This window comes from Garra rufa, chromosome 12 (assembly GCF_049309525.1).
Source record: "Garra rufa chromosome 12, GarRuf1.0, whole genome shotgun sequence".
NCBI classification, from domain to species: Eukaryota; Metazoa; Chordata; class Actinopteri; order Cypriniformes; family Cyprinidae; genus Garra; species Garra rufa.
Window position 1 is genome coordinate 35875072 of NC_133372.1, and position 27228 is coordinate 35902299.

At 35.7% G+C, this 27228-nt stretch overlaps 1 protein-coding gene across 1 annotated transcript; it reads right to left on the reverse strand.

Moving 5' to 3' along the window:
- Positions 1-1560: 1560 nt before the first annotated feature.
- Positions 1561-22756, reverse strand: LOC141347583 (protein SHQ1 homolog). Its single transcript, XM_073852576.1, has 9 exons — positions 22679-22756; positions 21471-21632; positions 20107-20171; positions 11561-11683; positions 11283-11440; positions 11043-11155; positions 10383-10483; positions 3418-3575; positions 1561-1680 (listed from the first exon to the last, which is right to left on the reverse strand). Exons 2-9 carry the CDS (start codon positions 21611-21613, stop codon positions 1561-1563), a joined length of 981 nt encoding a protein of 326 aa, XP_073708677.1. The 5' UTR covers positions 21614-21632; positions 22679-22756.
- Positions 22757-27228: the final 4472 nt, after the last annotated feature.

Consider the following 27228-nt stretch of genomic DNA (forward strand, 5'->3'; position numbering starts at 1 on the left):
ACCAGGCTCTCGAATCAGTACATTATAACGAAAACAATACCTTAAAAAAAATAAAAGAAGCAGGTTTTTGGGATCACATAACTTTAAACGGGTAAACTCCTAAAAAGTCAAAGGATCGTGAAGGCATTCAAACAGCCAGTTAAAAACAACAATAATAATGCAGGGAATAGTGACTTATGTCCAGATGCCTGTAAATTATTCTTTTCAGCGATTGAATCATGATCATAATTCAGGATTTTTTTCAGTTATTATTTTATATTACTTGGTTGTCTGATAACAGAAATACTAAATTATAACAAAGGAACCAGTTTTGTTGAGAACTTGGCTGCATCAGATGACAGTATGTGGACACCGAGAGGCAAACAAATGTAATAATAAATGTACATTTTGCATGTTCAGAAGAAGTGAGCTGTCCTGTCCTGCAAATAATGTAAACAGGCTTGTGTAAGTAAATTGCTCAGTGCAAAGAAAGAGAAGTAATGGGAATCTGGTATTTCTATGTTCTTTTTTTTCCCCCACGTGTCGAATAGACATGAACAAGTTATTTGAAAAACATCTATGCCCTTTGAAACAAGTTAGTCTTCATGCTCTATGTCGAGTATGGTTTCACTAATAATAAACACATATTTGCTTAAAGCATCCATATTCGTCCATGCCAATGTTGATTAGAGTATTAAAAACTTTAAAAAGTATTAATATGAAGTACATTTAGAACAGATAAAAATGTGCGATTAATCGCGAGTTAACTCATTACAACCATGTGATTAAAAAAAATTAATCGATTGACAGCCCTAGTTCAAATACATAAAATTTGTGGAATTTGTGGGACCTGAAGAATTTTTCTGAAGAACAGTGGGCAGTTTAACTGTTCAGGACAAAGGCGATTCATGAACAACTATCACTAAACAAAAAAAACACAGCTGTGGATCATTTAGGTAACACCACAGTATTAACAAGCAAGCATATATAAACTTTTGAACGGGGTCATTTTTATAAATGAAACTATTATTTTCTCTTGTGGACTATATGTAAACGTCTTTTATGTGAAATATCTTATTCAGGTCGGTACTAAATAAAAAAAATAACATGCACTTTGTAGTTGCATTTAGATCCCTCTTATTTTGGCAAAATAATGAACATTTTGCAGATTCTACAAGGTGTATGTAAACTTTTAACCTCAACTGTAAAATCTGTATTTGTAAATGTGTAAAAAAAAAAAAAAAAAAAAAAAAAAAAAAAAAAAAAAAATCTCATATGCCTCGAGTTCTGCATGATAGACATAAGCAGAGGCAAAATTTCCATATTTTTTTGACCTTTCTTTTCACACTGACAGCTTCTCTCACTTGTAGTATGAGAAAGTCTCTTGGCATTGTGAGATGCTTATATTATTACTATAGCAACTGAAGCAGATACATCGGATATTGACTACACTGTTTGAACAAACAGATCAGATTTAATCACATGCAGAACAGCAGAGAAGACAGTCCAAAAGATTGGATTAGAAAACCAACTCATGCGAGAAAAGCCTAAGTCTCCATAAGTTAAAAATCACACGCTCATTTAGTCATTTGTTTGTGCATTCAAGGCCATGTCACGTTTTGTTACGCTGCTAAATGTACCACGTACCTCCAGCCAGCTGAGAGTACCGCTGAGCTTCCTGATGGTCCAGGCGGACTCTACCTGCAAATCACAACAAGATTAGTCAATATTTTTATCAGTGATCCTACAAGCAATACAAACTGAACTATACTGATGTCAGACACAGAGTATACAAATCTGATTATGTTAGCATAACTATCACTCACTTGACCTGTAAAGTTTCAAAAATGTGCTATTTAGTACATGATATAATACTGACCATTTTTCTGAATGCAACAATGTCACTAATAAACTAAAATCCTTTTTAATTTTATTTTTGCCATTATGTTCTTTGGTTGCATAATTTATCAGTACTGGATTGGTTATCGGCCAACATCACAGATTATTTTAGTTTTTACCAATCATTTTCTATTAAGGAGAGACACTGCAGGCTAAAACGCTGTTTTTGAGATTTTGGACTTTTTGGTTTTTCATAAAGTGTTTTTTCAGGCTAGTGGAAAGAAAACATCCAAAAACACTATTAAGTGTTTCTTTTAAGGCAGTTTTCTCAAAATGAGTTTTTCTCCTACACTGAGCCATAAATCTCCACTTCAGTAACACTTACACACACCAAATTTACATTTTTATTCCTGTCTATATCTTGAAGGTTTTTACAGAGGGATTTGTTCATATATAATTTGCTTGATTTTATACATTTTACCCCCCCCCCCAAATTAAAAAAATTATAGTGTTTCCTGCCTGTTCTAAGTTTTTTCTGAATTATGTTGTGACTAAACGAGTTACCCCAAATTCATCCAGTGTTTAGATTTCTGTACTAGAAATGTATGCAAATTAGTGCATATTTGCCTCATTTGCATATTTAAACCTTACATTTTAGAAAACTTGCAATACAAAAAATGTTCGCAATTATCAAAGTAATCAATCAACTGGGTAAGTAAGGTGATAACTATTAGTTTTGTTTTTTTTACCCTAATCACTTGCAGTGTCTCAGCTTAATCAAAATATCCTGAATAAAATGCATATTGGTTTTCACAAAAAATATTAAGCAGCACTTATCTGTTTAGATTGGTAATAATAAATAAATCAGCATATTAGAATGATTTCGGAAAATCATATCACTGATGCTTAAAATACTTTGCCATCACAGGAATAAATTACATTTTAAATATATAGAATAGAAAAGAAAGAAATTTTAAATTGTAATAACATTTCTCATAATATTTAACTGTGTTTATCTAATTATTGGTATTTTCCAGAAACATAATATTGTGCATCCCTGTTTTGTCACATTTTATTTAAGTGAGCAGGGGTGAAAAAACAAGAAATTACGTTAAAAAAAAGTTTCTGGATTCAAACTCACGTCACTCACATGAACACTATGGCTCAGTGAGCACAAGCGCTAACCACCAAGCCACAGCTCCAACGCTAAATTTATCACTTCAGACAGGAGAATGTTTTAAGAAGGTTTGATATGTTCTCTAGCTATTATGATTGAATCAAAGCCCAGATTTTGACTGTACATTTAACATATGTTGAAAGCTTTGGAGTCAGTCCAGCAGGGCTCTTCACAAGCCCTTGCAACATTCTGGTACTTCAGCTTCAGAAGCTGCGTTTTATAAAATAACCATCATTTTTATATTTTTCAAACTTATTTTTACAATTACTACCATGTGCAGTGGCCTCCGAAGAGATTCTTGGAACTGTCTGGAATACATTACAGGAACGTATCAACTTCCTGAAGCTTTGGTGCACGTGAAAATGCCAGGACTCGCACGCCAAACCCACTTATGTGTCTGTGGCAAACAAGCGTACACTTACATTGTGCTCTCCCTCTGTAGTGCGCACATCATAGACATACGCGAGAATGAGGTCCACCAAACCGAGCCAAACGTGGAAGCGTGCTTTCTTATCCAGCAAGTACGAACGGTTTGTGAATTTCCTCATCTGCTCTTTTTCTTCGTCTGTGAAAGTTATTGCTGGAAGTACAGAGAGAGAAAGAGAGACATTCAGTGTTGTTTATCAAGTTATCTCAGGGAGGTACAGTCAAAGTCAATCTCTGACAAATTCTCCCCGAAAAACAAGTTTAAACGCTGGGCTCCAGCTAGGAATGATGGATGCCTCTGCTCTGCTGAGAGCTTTAAGAAACAAAAGCATGTTCGACGCAATTATTTTTAAATCAGAGTCGGAGACGAGGCTTTTGAAGCATAGTAAAGTTACCGCACGGGAAGAGCAAAGTTACACAGCTTGATTGATGCCCTAAACTGACTTGATACTGCACCAGGGAGGAAGGAGTCGAAGGCAGGGCACCGAGAAAGAGAGAGAGAGAGAAAGGGCAAGTCAGCACTTTAGTAGCAGCTGAAAGTGATCCCCTTCTTGGCTGCAGCGCTGCCCCTGATAGAGCCCCTCGTGTGCATGCTTGCATGTCCATATACACACACACACACACACACACACACACACACACACACACACACACACACACACACACACACACACACACACACACACACTTAAAGCTAGTGCTGGCAGAGGTCGAGTTCTGGCTCTGTTGGGAGCTGCTGGATTCCAGCGACATGACGACTGAACAGCTCCCCCATTTTTTCTCTCTCTCTCTGTCTACCTGATTTACCCTCTAACACAGCTGCCTCGGCCTGGCAGGAAACACTGACTCCTGTGAGACCAAAACCAGGAGCTGAGGAGGGAGTTCAGCTCCACCCCTGCTCTTGTCTTCTTTTTATATTAAACTGTATCTGTCACCAATTACAGATTATGTTCTTTTGTCTCTTTGTCGTTTATAAAGAAACTCTTGGCACTCGTGGTAGCGTTTCATGGCAGGATGAAGATTTCAAAACCGCTCCTTCTATATAAAAAAGGGGTGTTTTAAAGAAACACTTCATCCAAAACACACAAACAGTAAAGTATCTATCATCATTTACTCACCCTCATTCCAAAACTGTAGGGTAATTGTGTTAAAAAAAGGGGTAAAAAAAATCCAGTATATCCATGTTTTCTAAAGCCATATGACAGATTTGTGTGAGAAACAAACTAAAACTGATTTCATTATTCACCGATTCAAATCTCAGCTGTGCAATAAGATTATGTGCATATTCAGATTTGGTCACAACAGAAATGAAAACGAGTTTGGCATTAAAGAAGAAAACATATATAAATACACACAGTTGAAACCAAGGCTGAGTTTAATTTAATTTAATTTTAAAGAACTGAAATCTATTTTAATATACACTACCAGTCAAAAGTTTTTGAACAGTAAGATTTATTTATTTATTTTAAAGAAGTCTCTTCTGCTCACCAAGCCTGCATTTATTTGATCCAAAGTACAGAAAAAACTGTAAAATTTTGTAATATTTAAAATATTCTCTATATAACTCTTTCCTACTTGAATATATTTTAAAATGTAATTTATTCCTGTGATTTCAAAGTCGAATTTTTAGCATCATTACTCCAGTCACGTGATCCTTCAGAAATCATTTTATTATTCTGTTTTGCTGCTAAATATAAAAAAAGACATTATGCTGAAAACAGTTGAGTATTTTTTTTTTTGTTTTTTTGATGAATAGAAAGCTCAGAAGAACAGCATTTATCTGAAATTTTTTTTTTTTTGTAACATTATACATGTTTTTATCATCCCTTTTAATCAATTTAAAGCATCATTGCTAAATCAAAAATAAATAACAAAAATTCTGATCTGATCTTGGGATCTTTCCATTCATCGAAGAATCCTGAAAAAAAAAAATACTCAACCATTTTAAATATTGATAATAATAACAACAATAAAAATCAATCACAAACAGTTGTGATTTGATGAAATGAGCAGCAAATCAACATATTATTATAGAATGATTTCTGAAGGATCATGTGACACTAAAGACTGGAGTAATGATGCTGAAAATTTTGCTTTGATCGCAGGAATAAATTACATTTTAAAATTTATTAAAAAAGAAAACAGTTATTTTAAATAGTTAAAATATTTAAACATTTTACTGTTTTTGCTGTACATTGGATCAAATAAAGGCAGGCTTGATGAGCAGAGGGTTCTTTAAAAAACATTAAAAATCTTACTGTTCAAAAACTTTTGACTGGTAGTGCATTTTAAAGTGTAATTTGTTCCTGTGATGGCAAAGCTGAATTTCCAGCGTCAGTCTCCAGACTCCAGTCTTTAGAATCACATGATCCTTCAGAAATCATTACAACGGTAGCTAAACGGTAGCGTGCATGAAAGTGAAAACCTGTCTTATTTCAAAGCTGCTCTATTGACAATACACACCTCCTCATCTTCTGGTGTTGAGTGAATTGCGTTTCTGGCTGTATACGAACAAAGACATTCTCGTGTATTGTGAACATGCCAGATTTTAAACATACGTCAGTGTCAGTGAATAACGAGTTAAGTATTGACTTGTTCCTCACACAAAGCTATTCAAAAGGATTACACAGCACAATACAAAGGAAAATAGCACTAACGCTGGTCACATCTACCTTTGTTTTATCAAAAAGAGCAGCCTCAATATTCTTCTAGATAATTACTGAGCTCTATAGAAGAAAACAATCTGGGGTTTTGAATGACAAAAGTTTTCTGATTTAGGATTACATACACCTTTCAGAATCTCTAAAATGTTCATTATTTTACCAAAATAAGAGGGATTATACAAACTGCATGTTATTTTTTTATTTATTTAGTACTGACCTGAATAAGATACTTCACATAAAAGATGTTTACATATAGTCCACAAGAGAAAATAGTTACATTTATAAAAATGACCCTGTTCAAAAGTTTACATCCCTTTATTCTTAATACTGTTTTGTTACCTGATTAATCCACAACTTTGTTTTATTTTTTTGTTTAGTGATAGTTGTTTATGAGCCCCTAGTTTATCCTGAACAGTTAAACTGCCTGCTGTTCTTCAGAAAAATCCTTCAGGTCCCACAAATTCTTTGGTTTTTCAGCATTTTTGCGTATTTGAACCCTTTCCAACAATGACTGTATGATTTTGAGATCCATCTTTTCACACTGAGGACAACTGAGAGACTCGATTACAGAAGGTTCAAACACTCACTGATGCTCCAGAAGGAAACACAACGCATTAAGAGGCAGGGGTGTAAACTTTTGAACAGAATGAAGATGTGTACATTTATCTTATTTAGCCTAAATATCATATTTTCATTTTCATTAAATTGTGACTATTTCTCATAATAGCAACATGTTTTATATTTCATTTACTTAATATGTGACGAAGAGACTATTTCTCTACAGTACTGACAATTACCCTTTTATTTTTCCTTGTAAGAGGGAGTAAATAATGACCTTTTTTAAATGTACAAATGTCGTGTTGTGGCTATAACAGCCTTCTTTTATGAAATCCTTTATAATTCTTCATTCATTCAATGGCAAAATCTCCAAAAACAACATCTGACACCACACAGGTGCCCAGGCCACTAACACAAACAGCTATTGGGAGTGAAATGGGGGACTGGAATAATGAAGTGCATACATGCATAAACACATACGGCGAGGCTGTCATCTCCGTTGGGACCTAGAGTGTGAAGATACCCGATACACATGGGAAACCAAGTGCACCACCACATGTATAAACACACAAACTAAAGAGAAAAGATAGACAGGGAAGAAGCAGAAATCTTGAATTAGAATCTCAGGAAATAAACACAACACATCCGCATGTGTGTGTGATCTCAGTCGTGCAGGAAAGTTTCTCATCATGAAGACAAAGCAAAAGAGGTTTTTTTTATAGCCTTTGGCTATACCTATTCCACAAATCTTTGAATTGCTCTTAAAATGCACTGACTAGTCTGTCTAGAAAATGACTAGGTATGAGTTTCTTCCTTTTCTTTTGAGGGGTGCAGTGGAAATCATGGCTAACTTGGTGTCCTGGGGTGGGGACAATAAAACATGACCAGAGGGAACTAAAAATGTAGGCATGTGATTCTATGATCATTTTTCCTAACTAATAATTGTGAAACTTAACGATTAAATAATTCTGTTAAAAATCACACTTAAAAACCCCTTGGCGCTACTGTCTGATACAATGTATAAGAAATCATTACAAAGAAATAAAGCCTACCTGGTTTCCCATATCTAATGATAGCTAAACGGTAATGATAACTGAACAAGCTCATCCTAATACTCAAAGAGCAAAGGGCCTAATTAACTGCTTTAATGGCTTAACGAGCCATATCCAGTCAAGAAAAAATTATAAAACGGTGAGGAGGAGATATATTGGCACTGATTTGTGTGCACTTCACTCAGGATGTTCAGGATGGCCTGTCCAAGCAATTAGTAGCAATTAATCTGCTCCATGCATTCAGCATACTGATGAGAACAACAACAAAACATAGGCATATAGAAGCATATATAGAAGCGTCTGTGTGCTGAGTAGCTGTACAATGCTATTTGATTGAATTGACAGCAGAGACAGACAATTTGAAATGCATATCTTGAAATATCTCCATCTCCCTCTGTTTAATCCTTCTCCATCTTCTTCTTCTGTGATAGGACCAGCTGTGTAACTCCCCCCTTGTCCCCCCTGCACCAACATATGCTTGCAGCTCAGAGTAATTTTCTCATTCTGTAATCGGGCACTGAGGAATTAGCACACTACTCTAGTGATAAAGAACATGCTGGTGTGGGACACAATCGCTTCTCGGCTGTCCATGTCTGTGCCGCTTTATCACACACACGTCTCACACGCATCGATATTCCATGCAACTTTAAACATGCCAGATTAGTTTTTCAGAGTTTGCACTATTAAAACAGATGTGCCAAGAAAGAAAAAGACAGTCAGACAAAACGATAGATACATAGCTATACAGCTAGATGAAGAAACAGAGTTAAGATAGATGGAAGAGACAGATGGATTAAAGAAAAGATGAAAAAAATGAGACAAATGATGGAACGACAGAGTTCAGAAGTTTACATCCCCCTTTCAGAATCTGCAAAATAGTAATAATTTCACTAAATAATTACTAAGAGGGATCATACAAAATGCATGCTATTGTTTATTTAGTACTGACCTGAATAAGGTATTTCACATAATTTTTTTTTTTTTTTTACATATAGTCCACAAGAGAAAAAAATTGTTGAATTTATAAAAATGACCCGTTTAAAAGTTTACATCCCTTAAAATCTTAATACTGTGTTCTTATCTGATTGATCCACAGCTTTTGTTTAGTCATAATTGTTCCTTGTTTGTCCTGAACAGTTAAACTGGCTGCTGTTCTTCAGAAAAATCCTTTGGGTCCAACAAATTCTTTGGTTTTTCAGCATTTTTATGTATTTGAACCTTTTTCAACAATGACTATATGATTTTGAGTTCCATCTTTTCACACTGCAACTATTACAGGTGGTTCAAACGCTTACTAATGCTTCAGAAGGAAAAACTATGCATTATAAGCTGGGGGTGAAAACTTTTGAACAGAATTGAGGTGTACATTTTTCTTAATTTGCCTAAATATTATAATTTTTCATTTAGTACTGCCTTACAGAAGCTACAGAAGATAGTTACATGTTTCCTTGAAGACAAAATAAGTAAAATTTACTCTGATCTTCAAATACAGAAAGTTTTCACCCCCCTGGCTCTTAACGCATCACTTTTTTCCTTCTGAAGCATCAGTGAATGTTTGAACCTTCTGTAATAGTTGCATATGAGTCCCTCAGTTGTCCTCAGTGTCCAAATCATACAGTCATTGTTGGAAAGGGTTCAAATACATAAAAATGCTGGAAAATCAAAGAATTTGTGGTGCCTGAAGGATTTTTCTGAAGAACAGCAGGCAGTTTAACTGTTTAGGACAAACAAGAGACTCATGAACAACTATCACTAAACTAAAAAATAAAAATAACACAAAGCTGTGGATCATTCAGGTAACAGAGTATTAAGAATCAATCATTTTTATAAATTCAGCTATTATTTTCTCTTGTGGACTATATGTAAACATCTTTTATGTGAAATATCTTATTCAGGTCAGTACTAAAAACAAAATAACATGCATTTTGTATGATCCCTCTAGTCTTGGTAAAATAATCAACATTTTGCAGATTCCGAAAGGGAATGTAAACTTTTGACCTCGACTGTAAAGAAATATATATGAAAGATAGAACAACATAAAGGTATCATAGAATGATAGATGGACCAGACAAAACACAAAACAACAGAGATAGAATAATAGGTAGACAAAACGATATAAAGATAGATATTATTGATAGAAAACGATATATTAAAGAAAGCTAGCAAGAAAGAAAGAGCACAATATGCTTTGTGGGCACAAAAGTGGGCAGAGAGGTGGTTTGTACCTCGCTGACTAAACTCTGTGACTCACACACAGCCTCATCAATATGACTCAGCAGTTATAAAACAATGACAAAAACACATAAATCTACCAAAAGGGCAAAAGTATGAGTGTTAAAACAGTGCGAGTCTGCAAATAGCTTCAAATCTCTTTCTATGTGCAACGTAAGAACACGACGCTGTCGCTGGCCTAATATTAAGGTCCCAAGACGATCAGTTTCCGGCAAAGGTGCGCCACCTGCTGGCAGGTACTAGGAACAGCTCTTCTGGAAACATTCCAGGTTACATTGTAAACTTGGCGAATTTAACTAAACCCGACCTAATTCTTCTTCCAGACCCACGGAGAGAGACACACAAGACGGAGCGGTAATTATGCTCTGAATGTGCAAATACATTTAGGGAGTTTAACTTCATTCTCTGAAGACAGAAAAAAGTGATATAGTTAATCTGAGGAGGTAAAGGCCTTACAAGTGTCGGAGTGCGTTGATGTGTCCTGGCTCAGTTCTCTCCACCACGGTTTAAACTTCAGCAGGTTTCTAATTTCCTCCTCGTCCTCATACAAGTTCACCCTGCGTCAAACATACTCGTCAATTAATGAGACTCACAAAACAGAGTTGAGAAAAACATCTGACTGTGTGGATGTTCTGTGGTGAGCAAGATGTGAAATGAAAATGTGACCCTTGACCACATAACCAGTCACAAAGGGACAATATTTTGAAATTGAGATTTATACACTATCTAAATGCTGAATAAATAGCTTTCCATTTATGTATGGTTTGTTAGGACAGGACAATATTTGGCTAAAATACAAGGATTAGTAAATCTGGATCCTGAGGGAGAAAATCGCCTTTAAAGTTGTTCAAATGAAGTTTTTAGACATGCATATTACTAATCAAAAATTAAGTTTTGATATATTTATGATAGGAAATTTACAAAATATCTTCATGGAACATGACCTTAATATCCTAAGGATTTTAAGCATAAAAGAAAAATGAATTATTTTGACCCACGCAATGTATTGTTGGCTATTTATATCAATACAGCCATTCTACTTAAGACTAGTTTTGTGGTCCAGGGTCACAAAAGTTTTGATGAAATTTAGTACAGAAACAGAAATAGTGGACTTACAAGTAATGGTCAGCACAAAATACTGTAGTCTCTGCGTCTAGTCGATTGCGTCTTCTGAGCTCAGGAGCAGTATTGTCAGGATCCTTCACGTCAATCACCTCATTCAGCTCCTCCTGATTGGCACAAAGGGTTGTCCACAATAACACCAGGTCATGTATTTTTCAATATGTCTTGTGTCATCTTTATCAAAAACTTAGTAAACACCATGTGTATGGTCTCATCAGGGACAGATGTTCTTACTTGCAGTCTGGTGAAGACTCCAGACCTAAGGTTTGCAAAGCCATACTTGTGGTATTCTTTCAGCGTCTCTGTTGGGGTTTCAGTGTAAACCTCCTGTTCTATCTGCCAATCAAACTCCTCCTCTTCATCTTCCTCCTCACATCCTCCACCACAGGCCTCTGAGAGAACGCCAACAGAGGGCGTTGGGAGAATACAGAATGAGTGGAACATGAAATTAAAATAAACACCAGAAGAACGTGCTGGAAGACCATCACGCACAAGGGAGAAGTTAAACTTACCTGTGTCCTCAACTAGTGGTTTGGCTGACCTTGATCCTTTAGGAGCCAGGAGACTTGTGAGCATCTCCAAACCCTCAAAGTGTTGTCCGGCTGTCTCTTTAGGGACATGAAGCGTGAACAGGCCTGAAATATACAGTACACACATACTTAAAGTGGGGTAACGTAGTCAAATCGTTTAGTCCGTTTTGTGATGTACATTTGAGTGGTCAAGGTCAAAAATAGTTTGACAAATGAAAATATAACAGTAACATTTTGAAATATTGTTACTATTTAAAATAACTATTTGCAATTCAAATATTTTAAAATGTAATTCATTCCTGTGATTTCAAAGCTGAATTTTTAGCATCATTACTACAGTCACACAATCCTTCAGAAATCATTCTAATATTTTGATTTGCTGCTCAAAAAACATTTATTATTATTATTATGCTAAAAACAGCTAAGTAGATTTTTTCAGGTTTTTTTGATGAATAGAAGGTTCAGAAGAACGGCATTTATCTGAAATAGAAAGCTTTTGAAACATTATAAATGTCTTTATCATCACTTTTGATCAATTTAAAGCATCGTTGCTAAATAAAAGTATTAATTTCTATAATCCCCCCCCCCCCAAAATACATATATTGTTACAAAAGCTTTTTATTTCAGATAAATACTGATTGTTGGATCTTTCTAGTCATCAAAGAATCCTGAAAAAAAATTACTCAACTGTTAATAATAATAACAATAAATGTTTCTTGAATGGCAAATCAGCATATTAGATTGATTTCTGAAGGATAATGTGACACTAAAGGCTAGAGTAATGATGCTGAAAATTTAGCTTTGTAATCACAGGAATAAACTACATTTTAAAATATATTCAAATAGAAAACAGTTATGTTAAACAGTAAAAATGTTTCCAGATTTGACTCTTTTTGCTGTACTTAATCAAATTAAATAAATGCAGGTTTGGTGAGCAGAAGAGAATTCTTTAAAAAAAACATTAAAACACTTTTGACTGGTAGCGTATTCACGGACGAATTGTTCGCAATAAGATCAATAACATACATTAAGAAAACAAGGAGAATTTTCATTTCATGCTGACTTCAAGGTGACAAGATATATAGACATTGAAAATGAGATATAAGAGCACCCCAGAAAAAGAGTTTGATAGACCTGTTTGAACACTCATTCTTTCTGCGATTCTGTTTGGCTCCAATGTTAATGGTGCAGAAATTTTCCTCTTTGTCTTATATCGCTTAATAGCTCATTAGGAAAACATCTTTACATATTGCACTGGCACTGAAACAAAAGCAGTAGGACACAGCAAAATGAACTCATTAAAGTTGGCATGAAGTGGAAATCCACCCTACTTTCTATAGATTGTACTGTGGATTCTTCCATGCACATTTTATTGCTTATTCACATTCACAACTCTTTTTGACCTTGTAATTTTCAATCAAAATGTGATAACATCTTCATAAACCCTGCCCTTTTCATATAATCGACATTACATTACAACTTTAAAGTGACAGTTCACCCAAAAATAAAAATTCAGTTCTTTCTTCTATGGAATGCAAAAGATATTTTTCTGGCCATACAATGAAAGTCCGTTTGGGTTTATCCACGTTATTTTTCCCGTAAGAGCGGGCGCAGCCATTTGTAAATAGGGCTGCAACGATTCGTCGACGTTGTCGACAAAAATCGATAATAGAAATAGTCGACAATGAATTTCATTGTCGATGTTGTCGCCAGACATGTTTTCTCTGACCGAGTGAGGCATCTCTCTGCCGAGAGTCGCACATAGGCATTAGCTTCTATGCTGAGCGATAACATACAGAAATGGCGGCGTCCAATGCACTGAATGCAGCAGCTGCGCGTACCAAAACACGCCCGTTTCACACATACTCCGTCTAAAGTGCGTATTTTTTTTCCACACCCATGTTAACGGATTACAACGTTCACAATGTACGGACTGTAAACGCGTTCTGTGTGAGCGCAAAACGAGTCCGTGCTGCTTCTGCACCGCATACGTAACGCACACGGACTGTAGACGCAATGCAGACTGAGTATGTGTGAAACAGGCATAAAGTTTGGGAGCATTTTAGCCTGCTACGGCGAATAAAAAGATTACCTGCATGGTTTGTAAAGCAGTCCTTGCGCATCACGGCAGCACCTCTGTGATGCACGAACATTTAAAGAGAAAGCACGTCGGACAGTTAAATGAAACCAGTTTGGCTGGCCTCGGTAAGATTTAAATAACATGGAAGCCAATACGTTTTGTTTTGGATATACATGTTTGTTTACGGTATTATTGCTGCTGATGTGCCTGCCCCTGGTTTACAGGAAGAAAATGTTTACTTGATTTTAATTTATTTTTTCTTATAAAACAAATGTGCCTGTCCTTTAAAAAGATTATAGAGTTTCTTAATTTATGCGTTTATGTCTGTACTGACCGATTATTGTGCCTAAATGGTTTTAGACAGGGCATTTTTATTTACTTTTAGTATGAATTGGCCTATCAGCAGCAAAGTTCAATAAAATATGCATTTTTTATTGAAGTACCCCCTTCTTTCTTGTATTTACTATAATTTTCCACATAATTAAAGCAATCTCATGCTAAATTTGAGAAAAATTGAATAATTATCCGATTAGTCGACTAATCGTTTCAATAGTCGGTGACTAGTCGACTATTAAAATAGTCGTTAGTTGCAGCCCTATTTGTAAATTTAATGCGTCTAGCTTTCTGTGTCATTTGCTTCCAGCTGTTTTTAGCTGTACAAAACAGCTTGTTTTGCTGCTTCATATTGCAAACTGGTGTGTCTTAACATTATTTTAATGTATTATCTTAATTATGAACAATTAAGTAGTATTGTAGGGCAAACAGTTTTACCATTTACTGCACTTCGTTATACTTCTCTGTAATTTCCTATGGTGGCTTATGAACCGAAGTCAATCAATTTACCAAAAAACAGCTTACTTCCGCATTAAAAAAAAAGGTGGATAGCAACATTTTTTAAAATATCAACATTTGTGAAGAAAAATAGTCTTGTGAACACTCTCCCCAGCTGCCATTGGTCAAGCAAACAGATGCCACACCCCAAACGCATGCTATTGGTTAAGTCACTGTTGCCGTGTAGGTCTGTCATTGGATTCTTAAACAAACAGAGCAACGTTTTGAAAGCAGCCTCAATATTTACTCATCTCTAGGAAATTAGCCTACATGTGGCTCACTTATAGTTGTCTCTACTTATTAAGCTGAGACAGGAATCTGTAAAAAATACACACATCACCCTTAAAATGACAATAATTGCCTTGATTATAGTCCTTACAGACTTGTGAATGATTTATAATTTCTTATGTAAACACTGAAAGCAATTAGAGGTACTTTATGATAGACGACTGCTAAATTATTCACTGGCTGTCGATCAAAGAAAAGCGTTGAAACGAGGCCAATGAGATGTCAAGCAGAAGATCCCGTGGCCATTAGGTATAATTAAAAGCGCTAATAGGCATCTCATTAAAAGACATGTCGGGACTACGGCGGATCGGTCAGACACAATCACACCGCTCCTTCTGCTGTTTCTTCCTGAATGAAAGATTGATAAGCACTGCACGAAAGAGAGAAAGCGAGCATGAGCAAGTAGAATCAAAGTGAAGGTGTATCACAAAAAAGAAAGAAAAGAGCGATGGAATCGGTGAGATGGATTGTTGTGATGGTGACAGCTCGACCGACTGATTAAATGTGAGCTCTGTGCTATAATTAAGTCTGCTCTGCAGAAAGAAAGACAGCAAATGAGAGAAAGAAAGAGAGTGTCTCCATTTCGAAACTGGTGTTCATTATTACTGGAACACAAATTTTAAACCAGACAAAGCAGGTTCGCTAGTCTTAGTTGGACCAGCTTGGGCTGTTTTCAGCAGATAAAAGAAACGGGACCTGGTTGAAAGACCATCTTAAACCATCTAAGACAAGCTTAAACATGCTTAAACTTAGACGTTAAGCATTTTTAGCAGACATTTCTTATTGTTTAAAGATATACACTGCCTGTCAAAAGTTTTGGAACAGTAAGATTTTTTTTATGTTTTTTGTTGTTTTTTTTTACAAAAAAAAGGCTCTTATGCTCATCAAAGTTCCATTTATTTGATCAAAAATACTATTTAAAAACTAATACTATAAAAAAAATAATAGTCAGAATAACATTTTTTTTTTATTTTAATATACTCTAAAATATTATTTATTTCGGTGTATCATTCTAATATATGGATTTATTACTTTTATAACCAATGTTGGAAACAGTTGTGCCGCTTAATATTTTTTAGAACTTTAAGATTCTTTGATAAATAAAACTTTAAAAAGAACAGCATTTATTCAAAATAGAAATCTTTTCTAACAGTATAAGTCCTTACAATCACCTTTTTATCAATTTAACACATCCGTGCTGAATAAAATTCCTTTCAAAGAGAGAAAGAAAGAAAAAAATTTACTGACCCCAAACTTTGAACAAGGTGTTTATTGTAACAAAAGTTTTCTATTTTAAATAAATGCTGTTCTTTTTAACATTTATTTATCAAAGAATCCTGGTAAAAGTATCACAGGTTCAAAAAAAAAAAAAAAAAACTATTAAGCAGCACAACTGTTTCCAACACTGATAATAAATCAGCATATTAGAATGATTTCTGAAGGATCATGTGACACTGAAGACTGGAGTAATGATGCTAAAAAAATCAGCTTTGCATCACAGGAATAAATTATATTTTAAAGTATATTAAAATAGAAAACTACTGTTTTAAATATTTCACAATATTAGTTTTTTTTCTGTATTTTTAAATAAAATAAATGCAGCCTTCATTCAAATTCTCCTTTAAAAAGCATTAAAAATCTTACTGATCTCAAACTTTTGAGTAGCAGTGTAGTTTAACCAAAAACTAAAAAAACTCTTGTCATTTACTCGTGTTGTTCAAAACCTATATGAATTTCTGTTTTTCTGGTGAACATAAAAGAAGATTTAATAAGTGGCTTAGCATTTTTTCCATACGACGAACAGTCAATGCTCCTCAAAACTATTTGGTTACAAATATTCTTCAAAATATCTTTTTTGTGCTTCCTAAAAGAAAGTAATTCATACAGAATTTTCACTTTTTGTATATTTTATGGCTCTGGCTTCTGTGCAAAACAGCTTGTTTTGCTGCTTGATTTCGCAAATTGGTGTGTCTTACCATCAGGGTTTCTGCAGATATGAACAAGTGAAATTTAAGACTTTTTAAGACCTTTTTAATACCACCCTATATGAAATTTAAGACCGAAACCTGTAATGGAAATAGATATTATATTACATGCATATATGTAATATTTAATGTGTTTAATGTAAAAAAGTAAACAATTTCTTGGCTGTCATAAATTAAATTTATTACTACGATATACAGTGAACTTTTCATATCAGCAGATACTATTCCACACAAAATATCCCCATAAAAGTACCACTAGAAATATCTGATGTAAAAAAAAATTCTGAAGCAATATTTTCATCAGTGCTCTATTAGCTTTTACATCTTAAATCTGCATATTTGATTTACCTTTATAAAGGCCTTTTTTTTTTACTTTTGTGAATTTATTTTATGAATTTATCAATAAATTCTAAATGGCTGTTAACAGTGAGATTACATAATTTACACAGCAAAATTAAAAGTGAGATTAATGTTTTAAATACATTTATTGATTTATAAATATATACATTAGAAAAGTTGGGTGTGGAGGCATACTTTTAAACACCCTAAACTACCAACAGGTGGCGGTAAGTCACTTCATGAGCGAGTTATTTCAACTGATTCCAGCAAAACGCTGAGTCATAGCAAAAGGTTGCTAGGAGAATGCTTCTGCTAATGTTGCATATTGTCTAATATGTAAGTAACTACTTGACTAACTACTTTTTTGAGCTAAAATTAATGTAACATTTGTAATTGTGAGAATTTTCAGCAAAAAGCTCACTTGGTGTATTACTGAACTATATCATGTTATAAATAAACTATACATTTGACATTTTTACCTCAGTGTGTTTCTTTAGAGTGCTGTTACATTCATTAGTTTTAAAGTATGTCACAAATAGACCAGAAATGCACTATCCATTATCAATTTCTGTTTACGTTGAATGTATTAAAATATGAATCTTTCTTGCCTTTCGATGGTTCGCTAGTTGTTTTTGTCACTTCAGTTTTAATCAGGCGGTTTGTTCGGTCGGGCAAGTAAAAAAAAAAAAACATTTTAAAAGTATCTCAAAGGCTGGCGGTCAGCTAGCTCGACCTATATTTATTATTATTATTGAGAACATTATATACAGAAAAAGGTAGTTTGACCTGTATTCTGCTACTGCGATTCTGTCTGAAGACGCAGTAACTTCCACAGAGGGAGAAAAAAATCTACAGTTGTTAGCAACTGGCCTTAGTCAAGCCCTATATTCAGTTTTTTCAAGCTAAGTATCGCTAAACTTGGACTTCCCCTTAGCTAAAAAGTTAAATCCATTTTACTTCTGCGGTTCAATCCGAGAGAGACTCGCGCCAATAACAGAAAGCTGATTGGCTATTGCATGCTGGTCTCATTTGTAGTTTAAATACAGCAATTTATATTTGGAATAGTGAAATAAAGAACTACAACACCACGGAAACAACAAAAAGAGAATTTAAATGAGCTTTAGAGGTAGCGTTACATGGACATCGGAAAAATAAGACCTGTGTAAAATTATTTAAGACCTAGAACAGCGAATTTAAGACTTTTTAAGGCCTAAAATTTTGATTTTTAAATTTTAGACTTTTTAAGACTTTTTAAGACCCCGCGGAAACCCTGTACCATATTATTTGAAAGTATTATCTTAATTATGAACACACTGGTTTGTAGTGCAAACAATTTTACCGTTTACCGCACGTTGTTATTCTTCTCATTATTTTCCTGTAGCGAATAATGAACCAGAAGTCTCACCCATAGGCTTACTTTTGCATTGCAGAAAAAAAGTGGATAGAAGACACACAATGAATGAGGACAGGAAATTAAGAGAATGAACGCAACAACTCCAAACCTATGTTTCCCACACAATATCTGAAGTGCGTAAGTGTGCTAATCGCTAAACCATCACAGTGGTTTTGGATCTTTGACTTTTTTGCAAAAAAGCTAAATTGTGAGGGGAAAAAAGCAGAAGGACTACATTCCACACATTAAATGCTGAACGGTTGCAATCCCAAAGTTTTTGCTTGAGACAATCTTGCATTGAACAACCTATCATTTTAGACCCTACTAGAACATTAAAAATTAAAACGGTGTTATTTCCTAATGACAATAATGGCTTTGACTGTAGTCATTCCAGATTTTGTGAATGATTCATAATTACTTGTTACTCTCTGTAAACACAGAAAGCAATTAGACGTTCTTTATGACAGACTACTGCTAAATTATTTACTGGCTGTCGATCAAAGAGGACACGCTGAAACGAGGCCAATGAGACGCCAGGAACAGGATCCTGTGGCCATTACTTAGCAACTGGAAATGCTATTTAGAGAGCTGTATGACAGCCTGAACTGTTGTGGAAATTGTAAAATCAGAGAGATGCATATAAAAAATTCTATAACCTGTCAATCAAATCCATGGCAACGCTAAGTAAAAGCAAATCCTTGGCAGTCAAGTAGCATTGTGCTTCCTTGAATTCCTTAATATTTTATCTTTTAATTTTTCTTTTCAGAAGCCAGAACTCTGCACTGTGTGTTAGACTGCTGCCTGTATCCTGTATGTGTGATTTTCTCCTTAACCAGTTAAACACAAACCCAGTCCCCAGCGGATTCTAACGATTTTTTTTTTCCTAAGCATTATCCACCTTTTTCTTCCCGTACGAGTGGGCGCAGCCATTTGTAAATTTAATGGGTCTGGCTTCTGGGCTCATCTGCGTCTAACTATTTTTAACTGTGCAAAATAGTTCGTTAGGCTGTTTGTTATTGCAAATTGGTGTTTCTTACCATATTATTTTAATGTATTATCTTAATTATGAGCACACTGGTTTGTAGTGCAAACAGTTTTACTGTTCACTGCATGTTGTTATTCTTCTTGTTATTTCCATAAAGCGGAAAGTCTCACCCATAGGCTTATTTTGCATAAACAAAATGATCATGAATAGTGCTTTTGCCCTTTATATAATATTAGTCAAAAACCAAATGTCTGTACGCTACTCTGTACAAGTTTAAGCCTTGTCATTTAAAGCATAAGTACTTAATAAGAGTGTCCTTTAGATATAATTATGATAATGACAATAATTGCTCTACGGCATAGCAGTGCACTGTAACACTGGATTGTTATAAAATACTGACAATTTCACTTGTCTTAGAACTCAAGTAGAGAAAGTTAGTAAGCAAAGACAGAAGGGAACCTTTAAAGACATTGATTTTGAAAAGACTAGGGCAATTTTGCTGTTTCGGCTGAAGCTTGTTAATGTTCTGTCTTAAGAAATATCTATGTCTGAGGTATTGAGTGGTAAAAGCAGCGCAGGTTTTCTGACACAGTTGCAGAAGAAACTATAACAGAGAAAGCTTGTTACCTTTATCGATATCAAATGAAGCTTTTTCCCGGCCATCTTCTACAATTCTTCCAGGTAGAGTTAACCTTTATGGTAAATGATTACACAGATTCATTAATATATATATTCTTAGTATATAAGATAATACAGATAAAAGTGCAAGTGTATGTGCGACCCTGGACCACAAAACCACTCATAAGGGTCAATTTTTATGAAAATTACATTTATAAATAACCTGAAAGCTTCATAAATGGCTTAATAAACGGTTAATAAACATGTTTGGCAGAGATACAACTTTTTTTAAATGAGGGTCTAAGAAATCTAAATATTGCCCCTTAAAGTGGCCCAAATTAAAGGAGTAGTTCACTTTCAGAACAAAAATTAACAGATAATGTACTTACCCCCTTGTCATCCAAGATATTCATGTCTTTCTTTCTTCAGTCGTAAAGAAATTATGATTTTTGAGTAAAACATTTCAGGATTTCTCTCCATATAATAGACTTCTATGGTGCCCCCGAGGTTGAACTTCCAAAATACAGCTTCAAATGGCTCTAAACAATCACAGCTGAGGAAAGAAGGGTCTTATCTAGCAAAACGACCGGTTATTTTCTAAAAAGATTACAATTTATATACTTTTTGACCTCAAATGCTCGTCTTGTTTAGCTCTGTGTGTACTCTGTGTAGAGATTATAGTATATATTATAGTATAGAATAGTATATAAATTGTAAATGTTTTTAGAAAATAACCGATCGTTTCGCTAGATAAGACCCTACTTTCTTGGCTGTCCACTATATGGAGAGAAATCCTAAAATGTTTTCCTTAAAAAACAACTGAAGAAAGACATGAACATCCTGGATGACAAGGGGGTGAATACATTATATGTACATTTTTGTTCTGAAAGTGAACTACTCCTATAAGTTCTTAGCAATGCATATTACTAATACAAAAATAAGTTTTGATATATTTATGGTAGGAAATTTATAAAATATCTTCATGGTACATGATCTTTACTTTATATTCTAATGATTTTTGGCATAAAAGAAAAATCAATAATTTTGACTCATACAATGTATTATTGGCTATTGCTACAAATATACCTGTGCTACTTAAGACTGGTTTTGTGGTCCAGGGTCACATATAAATTTGCAACATGCATTTCCATCAAAAAGCACAGGCAAAAATGTCACTGCTTCTACTATAAATAAAATAGTTCAGCCTTTTCTCAGAACTTGGCTGAGTGGTTTCTGCAATAACTTGCAATGTAATCTATTTATTGTAAGTGTGTATGAGATAAATGTCACTGTAAATACCTTCTATTAAGGACCTACAAGTATTTTTTGTGTGGTTAACAGAATGTCAATAAGGGAGTTGGCAGGTGAGTCACCTGAGAAAGTAAGGCTTGGCAAAGAACTTCAAATCTTCTCCCTCGATGTAAATGTCAAACTCGGATGTTCTGGTGTAGGGTACACGAATAACCACAGTAAGGAAGTCAGCATCTTGACTCAGCTCAAACGCTGGCGTTATCATGATTACGCATGGCAAAGTACTGCAGCACAGGACAGAAAAAACACAACGTTACTCATCTCAAACTGCTTGGCAGGGCCAAAAAAAAAAAAAAGGCTTTTTAATAATTTGAAATGAAAACAGTCCCAATGGGATTAAACTGTTTTCCTTTTTCAGTTTATTCAACAGGATCTTAATGATTCAGCATTCAAAAGTTAATATTAGGTAATAGGATAGATTAGAAAGCTACAATGTACAACACAATCCTAATGGAACTTTCAGAAATGTTAGTTTAGTAGAATAGTATTTTACTTGACGTCACTTAGTCCAAAAATGTTTCTGTTTTTATCTTTTAGTGTGTTAATCTATCAATCATCTAATCTTGGCATAGTTCCACCGATCAAATGATAACTGAACACAATCATCACAAATTACAGAAATCCATTACTTGAACTGTGGGCAAATCTCTAAAAGTTACTTCTAAACAGGAAACCAAGTACTTTACACTGTAATGTGGAACTGAAGACATAATAAAGTCTATCTGCTCAGATAGTCCCTGGTCTATTTAACATGCAGTCAAACAGATATTTGAAGAAGAATCGGGCAGCTTACAACTCCACCTTGTGGCTACTCAATTTGAACTCAATGAGACATAAACAAACCATTTGCCAGCTAGCACATTATAAACCTGGAATGCGATTAGCTTCAAATTAAACTTTAGTTGATTTCAACACAACACTGTTATCCACCAGTTAAGACACATTCTGAAAGTATTGAGGATTAAAATAAAAGAACACCTCGCTAAATCTTATCCAAGTAACAAAAATCGCTTTTCTAATATGATACGTAAACACAGGATAAAGCCAAACCCAAAATAATAAATCAAAGATAACGAAAGCCCAGTACAGGTAAGAAGCTGTCAAAAATCTGCCTATTTTGTTTGTAACTTACATGCAATGTTTACGCTAACTTAAAACAGACAGGACGTACTCAAGGCACTATTTAGGACTTTTGCGTTTCCAAATTGTATAGTACGATTCAAATAAGGCAATGGCAAACTATATAAACATTATAAAACAAAAGCGATACCTTCACGCCTCTTCTGTAAAGACTTCCATGTGCTAAACAACATCAGAAACACATATGCAGCACATGGACAGCTTCCTGCTCTGTGGACTCACTGGCCATGTTTTACCGTAATGCCACATATAAAGAGGACTACAAATGGAGGATTTAAAATTAATTTCTCATTTAAATACTCCATGGTAAAGATTTTTTGTAAAACTGAGTACTTGTAATTAGTGTAAGTTACATTTTAAAATACTCGTAATCAGACTTATTCATCATTTATTGATTCTCTCTAATTCCTATTTTTTTTGCCTTTGACATTTTCAGTAATTAGCTATTTTACCATGTAATATTTTAAAATAAGTGTTTTAATAATTAAGTATCACATTTGCATGTTCACAGTTTTCTGACATTGGCTAATGGTCGTATGATTTAATTACTTGTTAGCCTTTCATTAAACTCACAATTAAACAGAAATTAAACAGTTTCAGTCACAAATTCATGTTTTCATGCCTTTACACAAAAGGTAAAATTCATTACCTCACAAGGTGAATTCATGTGTGAATGTTAATTACATTACATGAATGTTTAAATCATGTAATGACACCTAATTTAATGGTTGAAAAGATCTAGTCGCTAAATATTTAGTAAGCTACATAACAATTTCAGGTACCCTGAAAATTGCCAAAAAATGTTTGTATGATTGAATTAATATTCACACACACATCTCAGTGAACCCTTATTTAGGAGCTGTCAAAGTACATTTTAAACAATTACCCTGTTTCAAACACAGTGCTCTTGGTGCAAGCAAAAAACATAACAGAGCATAAAAATCCATGTATGTGCACATTGCCCAGCAACTTAAAAAAAAAAATAGAAAGCAATGGCACCAAAATCTCAATTCATAATTTACTGAAAGCTTAGTTGCAGTAAAATGACTATCCATAGCCACTGGAGACTGGAGTGAAGACTTATCACTGGAGAAACCGGTCAGTGGTCTCCTTAAAGTCGATAATGACCGGAGTGAAGACCCAACACTGGACGGACCGATCACTAGTTGCATTCAAGTCAATGATGACTAGAGCGATGAAGTCTTTCAAGATTTAGTTGGTGATTTGTCTGAATGGAGTGTCAACGTCCTCCATGCTCTTAACGGTGTTATGGGCAAATTTAAAGGTCCCATATTGTACACATTTCTGGAGGTTTTTTTTAGTTGTTGATGTCCTTAAGAATGTATATTTGTAGTATAAGTGCCAAAATCCATCTCAATACATTTTTACAGCTTCTTTTTTAGGAGCTCTGTCAAGAACAGGTCAATTTTGGCCCGTCTGATTAATATTCATGAGCCTCTCTTTTGATTGGCCTGTTGTTTTCTGAGTGACGCACAGCCAGGCCAACCACAAGTAACAACGGTCATGTATGCTGTAGCCTAGCCCAAAGCCATAGAGAGAGCCTAGCCTGCTGATACTCAACAGGATATTTCAGAATGATCATTAATGTTTTTTTCTTTTTCAAAAACCGAATGCAGTAAGCTAGCCTACTGTTGCTTTAGTAAAGCCCCTTCCACAATGCGCTCTGATTCTGGAAAATTATGGGAACGATCGCTGTGTGAACAAAAGCCAGAACCAAATGCCATAAAGGCAGTGTTGTAGTGATGATGCACGTTACCCTGCGACTCTTCACAACGAAAAAATATGTGCAAAGTGGAATAAAGCAGCGATCAGGGAGCTCCTCACTATCAGCGCAGAAGCACAGATTGTTCGTCAGGTTAGTTTAAGTTTAGTGAAATGTACGCGTCGCATTACATCTCACATCCAAATGTCACATGTCTTTATGGGTTGTGTGTAAAGCATGCACAGATTCCGGAAAACAACTGTGAATGAACCAAATTAAACAACTCCGGAACAAATCATGGTACACATTATCCGTGTACTAAAGAGGCTGAAGTTGACGTGCCACTGGTCTCTAATATTAACGTTGTTCGGAAGCCTGTGCAATGATGTAGTTTCCTGACATCCATCGACTGAACAGGGTTTTCTCGACTTGTTTTCGTGTTGTTGTTGCTTAGCAATGTTATGGACACGATGTTGTTGGGGTTTGACAAAAGGAGGGTGGGACGGTGGTTGGTGCTCGGGGTGGTGACTGAAGGCGGTGACTGAGTAGATCGGACGTCACATTTTTACGGAAGTCACAGCGGCTCGTGAAAAGGAACAGCTACTTTAAGCAGGCTGTATGCAGTTTACTGTGGATTGACTGTTTTGAAACTCATATGGTAGTTACATAGCCCCTAGACCTCAGTTATCATGAAAAGAGCCAGGAAATTTCGATTTTGACAATACGGGACCTTTAACTATGTCCAAACTCCACATGACTCTAGCGATGACGTCCCAGAAGCTACAGTCGGTGCCACATCCGACTCTAGCAACGACGTCCCAAAAGCTACAGTCTGTGCCACATCCGACTCTAGTGACCACGTCCCAGAAGCTACAGTCTGTACCACATAAGCTACAGTCAGTACCATGTCCTACTCTCTGGCGATGACGTCCCAGACGCTACATTCTGTGCCATATCTGACTAGTGACCACGTCCCAGATGCTACAGTCTGTACCACATAAGCTACAGTCGGTACCATGTCCGACTCTGGCGATGACGTCCCAGACGCTACATTCTGTGCCACATCTGACTCTAGTGACCACGTCCCAGATGCTACAGTCTGTACCACATAAGCTACAGTCGGTACCATGTCCGACTTTGGCGATGACGTCCCAGACGCTACATTCTGTGCCACATCTGACTAGTGACCACGTCCCAGAAGCTACAGTCTGTGCCACGTCCAACTCTAGCGACGACGTCGCAGAAACTACAGTCGGTACCACTTCCGACTCTAGCGACTACGTCCCAGAAGTTACAGTCTGTACCACATAAGCTACAGTTGGTACCATGTCCGACTCTGGCGATGACGTTCCAGAAGCTACAGTCGGTACCACGTCCGACTCTGGCGATGACGTTTCAGAAGCTACAGTCGGTACAACGTCTGACTCTGGCGATGACGTTCCAGAAGCTACAGTCGGTACCACGTCTGACTCTGGCGATGACGTTCCAGAAGCTACAGTCGGTACTACGTAAACTACAGTCGGTACCATGTCCGACTCTGGCGATGACGTTCCAGAAGCTACAGTCGGTACCACGTCCAACTCTGGCAATGATGTTCCAGAATCTACAGTCGGTACAACGTCTGACTCTGGCGATGACGTTCCAGAAGCTACAGTCGGTACCACGTCTGACTCTGGCGATGCATTCCAGAAGCTACAGTCGGTACTACGTAAACTACAGTCGGTACCATGTCCAACTCTGGCGATGACATTCCAGAAGCTACAGTCGGTACCACGTCCAACTCTGGCAATGACGTTCCAGAATCTACAGTCGGTACCACGTCTGACTCTGGTGATGACGTTCCAGAAGCTACAGTCGGTACCACGTCTGACTCTGGCGATGACGTTCCAGAAGCTACAGTCGGTATTACGTAAACTACAGTCGGTACCATGTCCGACTCTGGCAATGACGTTCCAGAAGCTACAGTCGGTACCACATAAGCTACAGTCGGTACCATGTCCGACTCTGGCAATGACGTCCCAGAAGCTACAGTCGGTAGCACATAAGCTACAGTCGGTACCATGTCCGACTCTGGGATGACGTCCCAGAAGCTACAGTCTGTACCACATAAGCTACAGTCGGTACCATGTCCTACAGTTGTATTGATGATGTCCTCGAAGCTACAGTCTGTGGCATGTGAAGCTATAGTGATGATGTCCCTCTATCTTCTCTATCTTCATGCTGTGACGTGACTGTAGTGTTGACGTCCCCCAAACTACAACCTGTCAAACAGAGGACACTGTGGCACCTCAGTCGAGCCAGCAAATATATATATATACACACACACATATATATATATTAAATATAAAAAAATCTTAAATATATACATGCATGTGTGTATTTATACATATTACTTTTATTTTGGATGCTATTAATCGCGATTAATCGTTGCCCGGTACTAAAATATACATGATGTAAATACATGCAAATATTTTCTAAATATAAACTGTGTATGTATGTATATATACATAACAAATGTACACAGTACACACACATATATTATGTAAACAAAAAACTTTCATCACGATGAATCGTTTGACAGCACTAAAATGAAAATAACTATTAATAGTAATTATTATGTGAGACACTTAATATACTCTTGGCAGAAGATTAAATTATAATAATAGGTCTATTAATTCATATAATATAATATTAATATAATAATTTATTATGATGATTGTGAACAAATATATTGTTTCATCATATAGCCAATTATTATAATAGAACGGTTATGTAAAAAAACAACATCTAAACCAGAAAAGTATTCATATCTTTTATTAGTATTGTTATTATTATTTACAGAACTTTCCCCACGGCAGCAGCAAGGTATTGTTTTTATGTCAGAAGTATTACAAGTATTACGGTAAGTAGTGTAAGGTCCGCCTTCAGAGATTCATTTACGTGTGTGATATCGGCGC

What these genes read in the sequence shown, in the direction of transcription:
- LOC141347583 (XM_073852576.1), bottom strand. Translation starts at nt 21,613, where the DNA reads ATGATAACGCCAGCGTTTGAGCTGAGTCAAGATGCTGACTTCCTTACT. An exon ending in TTCATTTGATATCGATAAAG is followed by an intron (nt 11,684 to 20,106) that starts GTAACAAGCTTT and finishes TGTATATTTCAG; the next exon opens with GCCTGTTCACGCTTCATGTC. An exon ending in TTTTGTGCTGACCATTACTT is followed by an intron (nt 10,484 to 11,042) that starts GTAAGTCCACTA and finishes TGTTTGACGCAG; the next exon opens with GGTGAACTTGTATGAGGACG.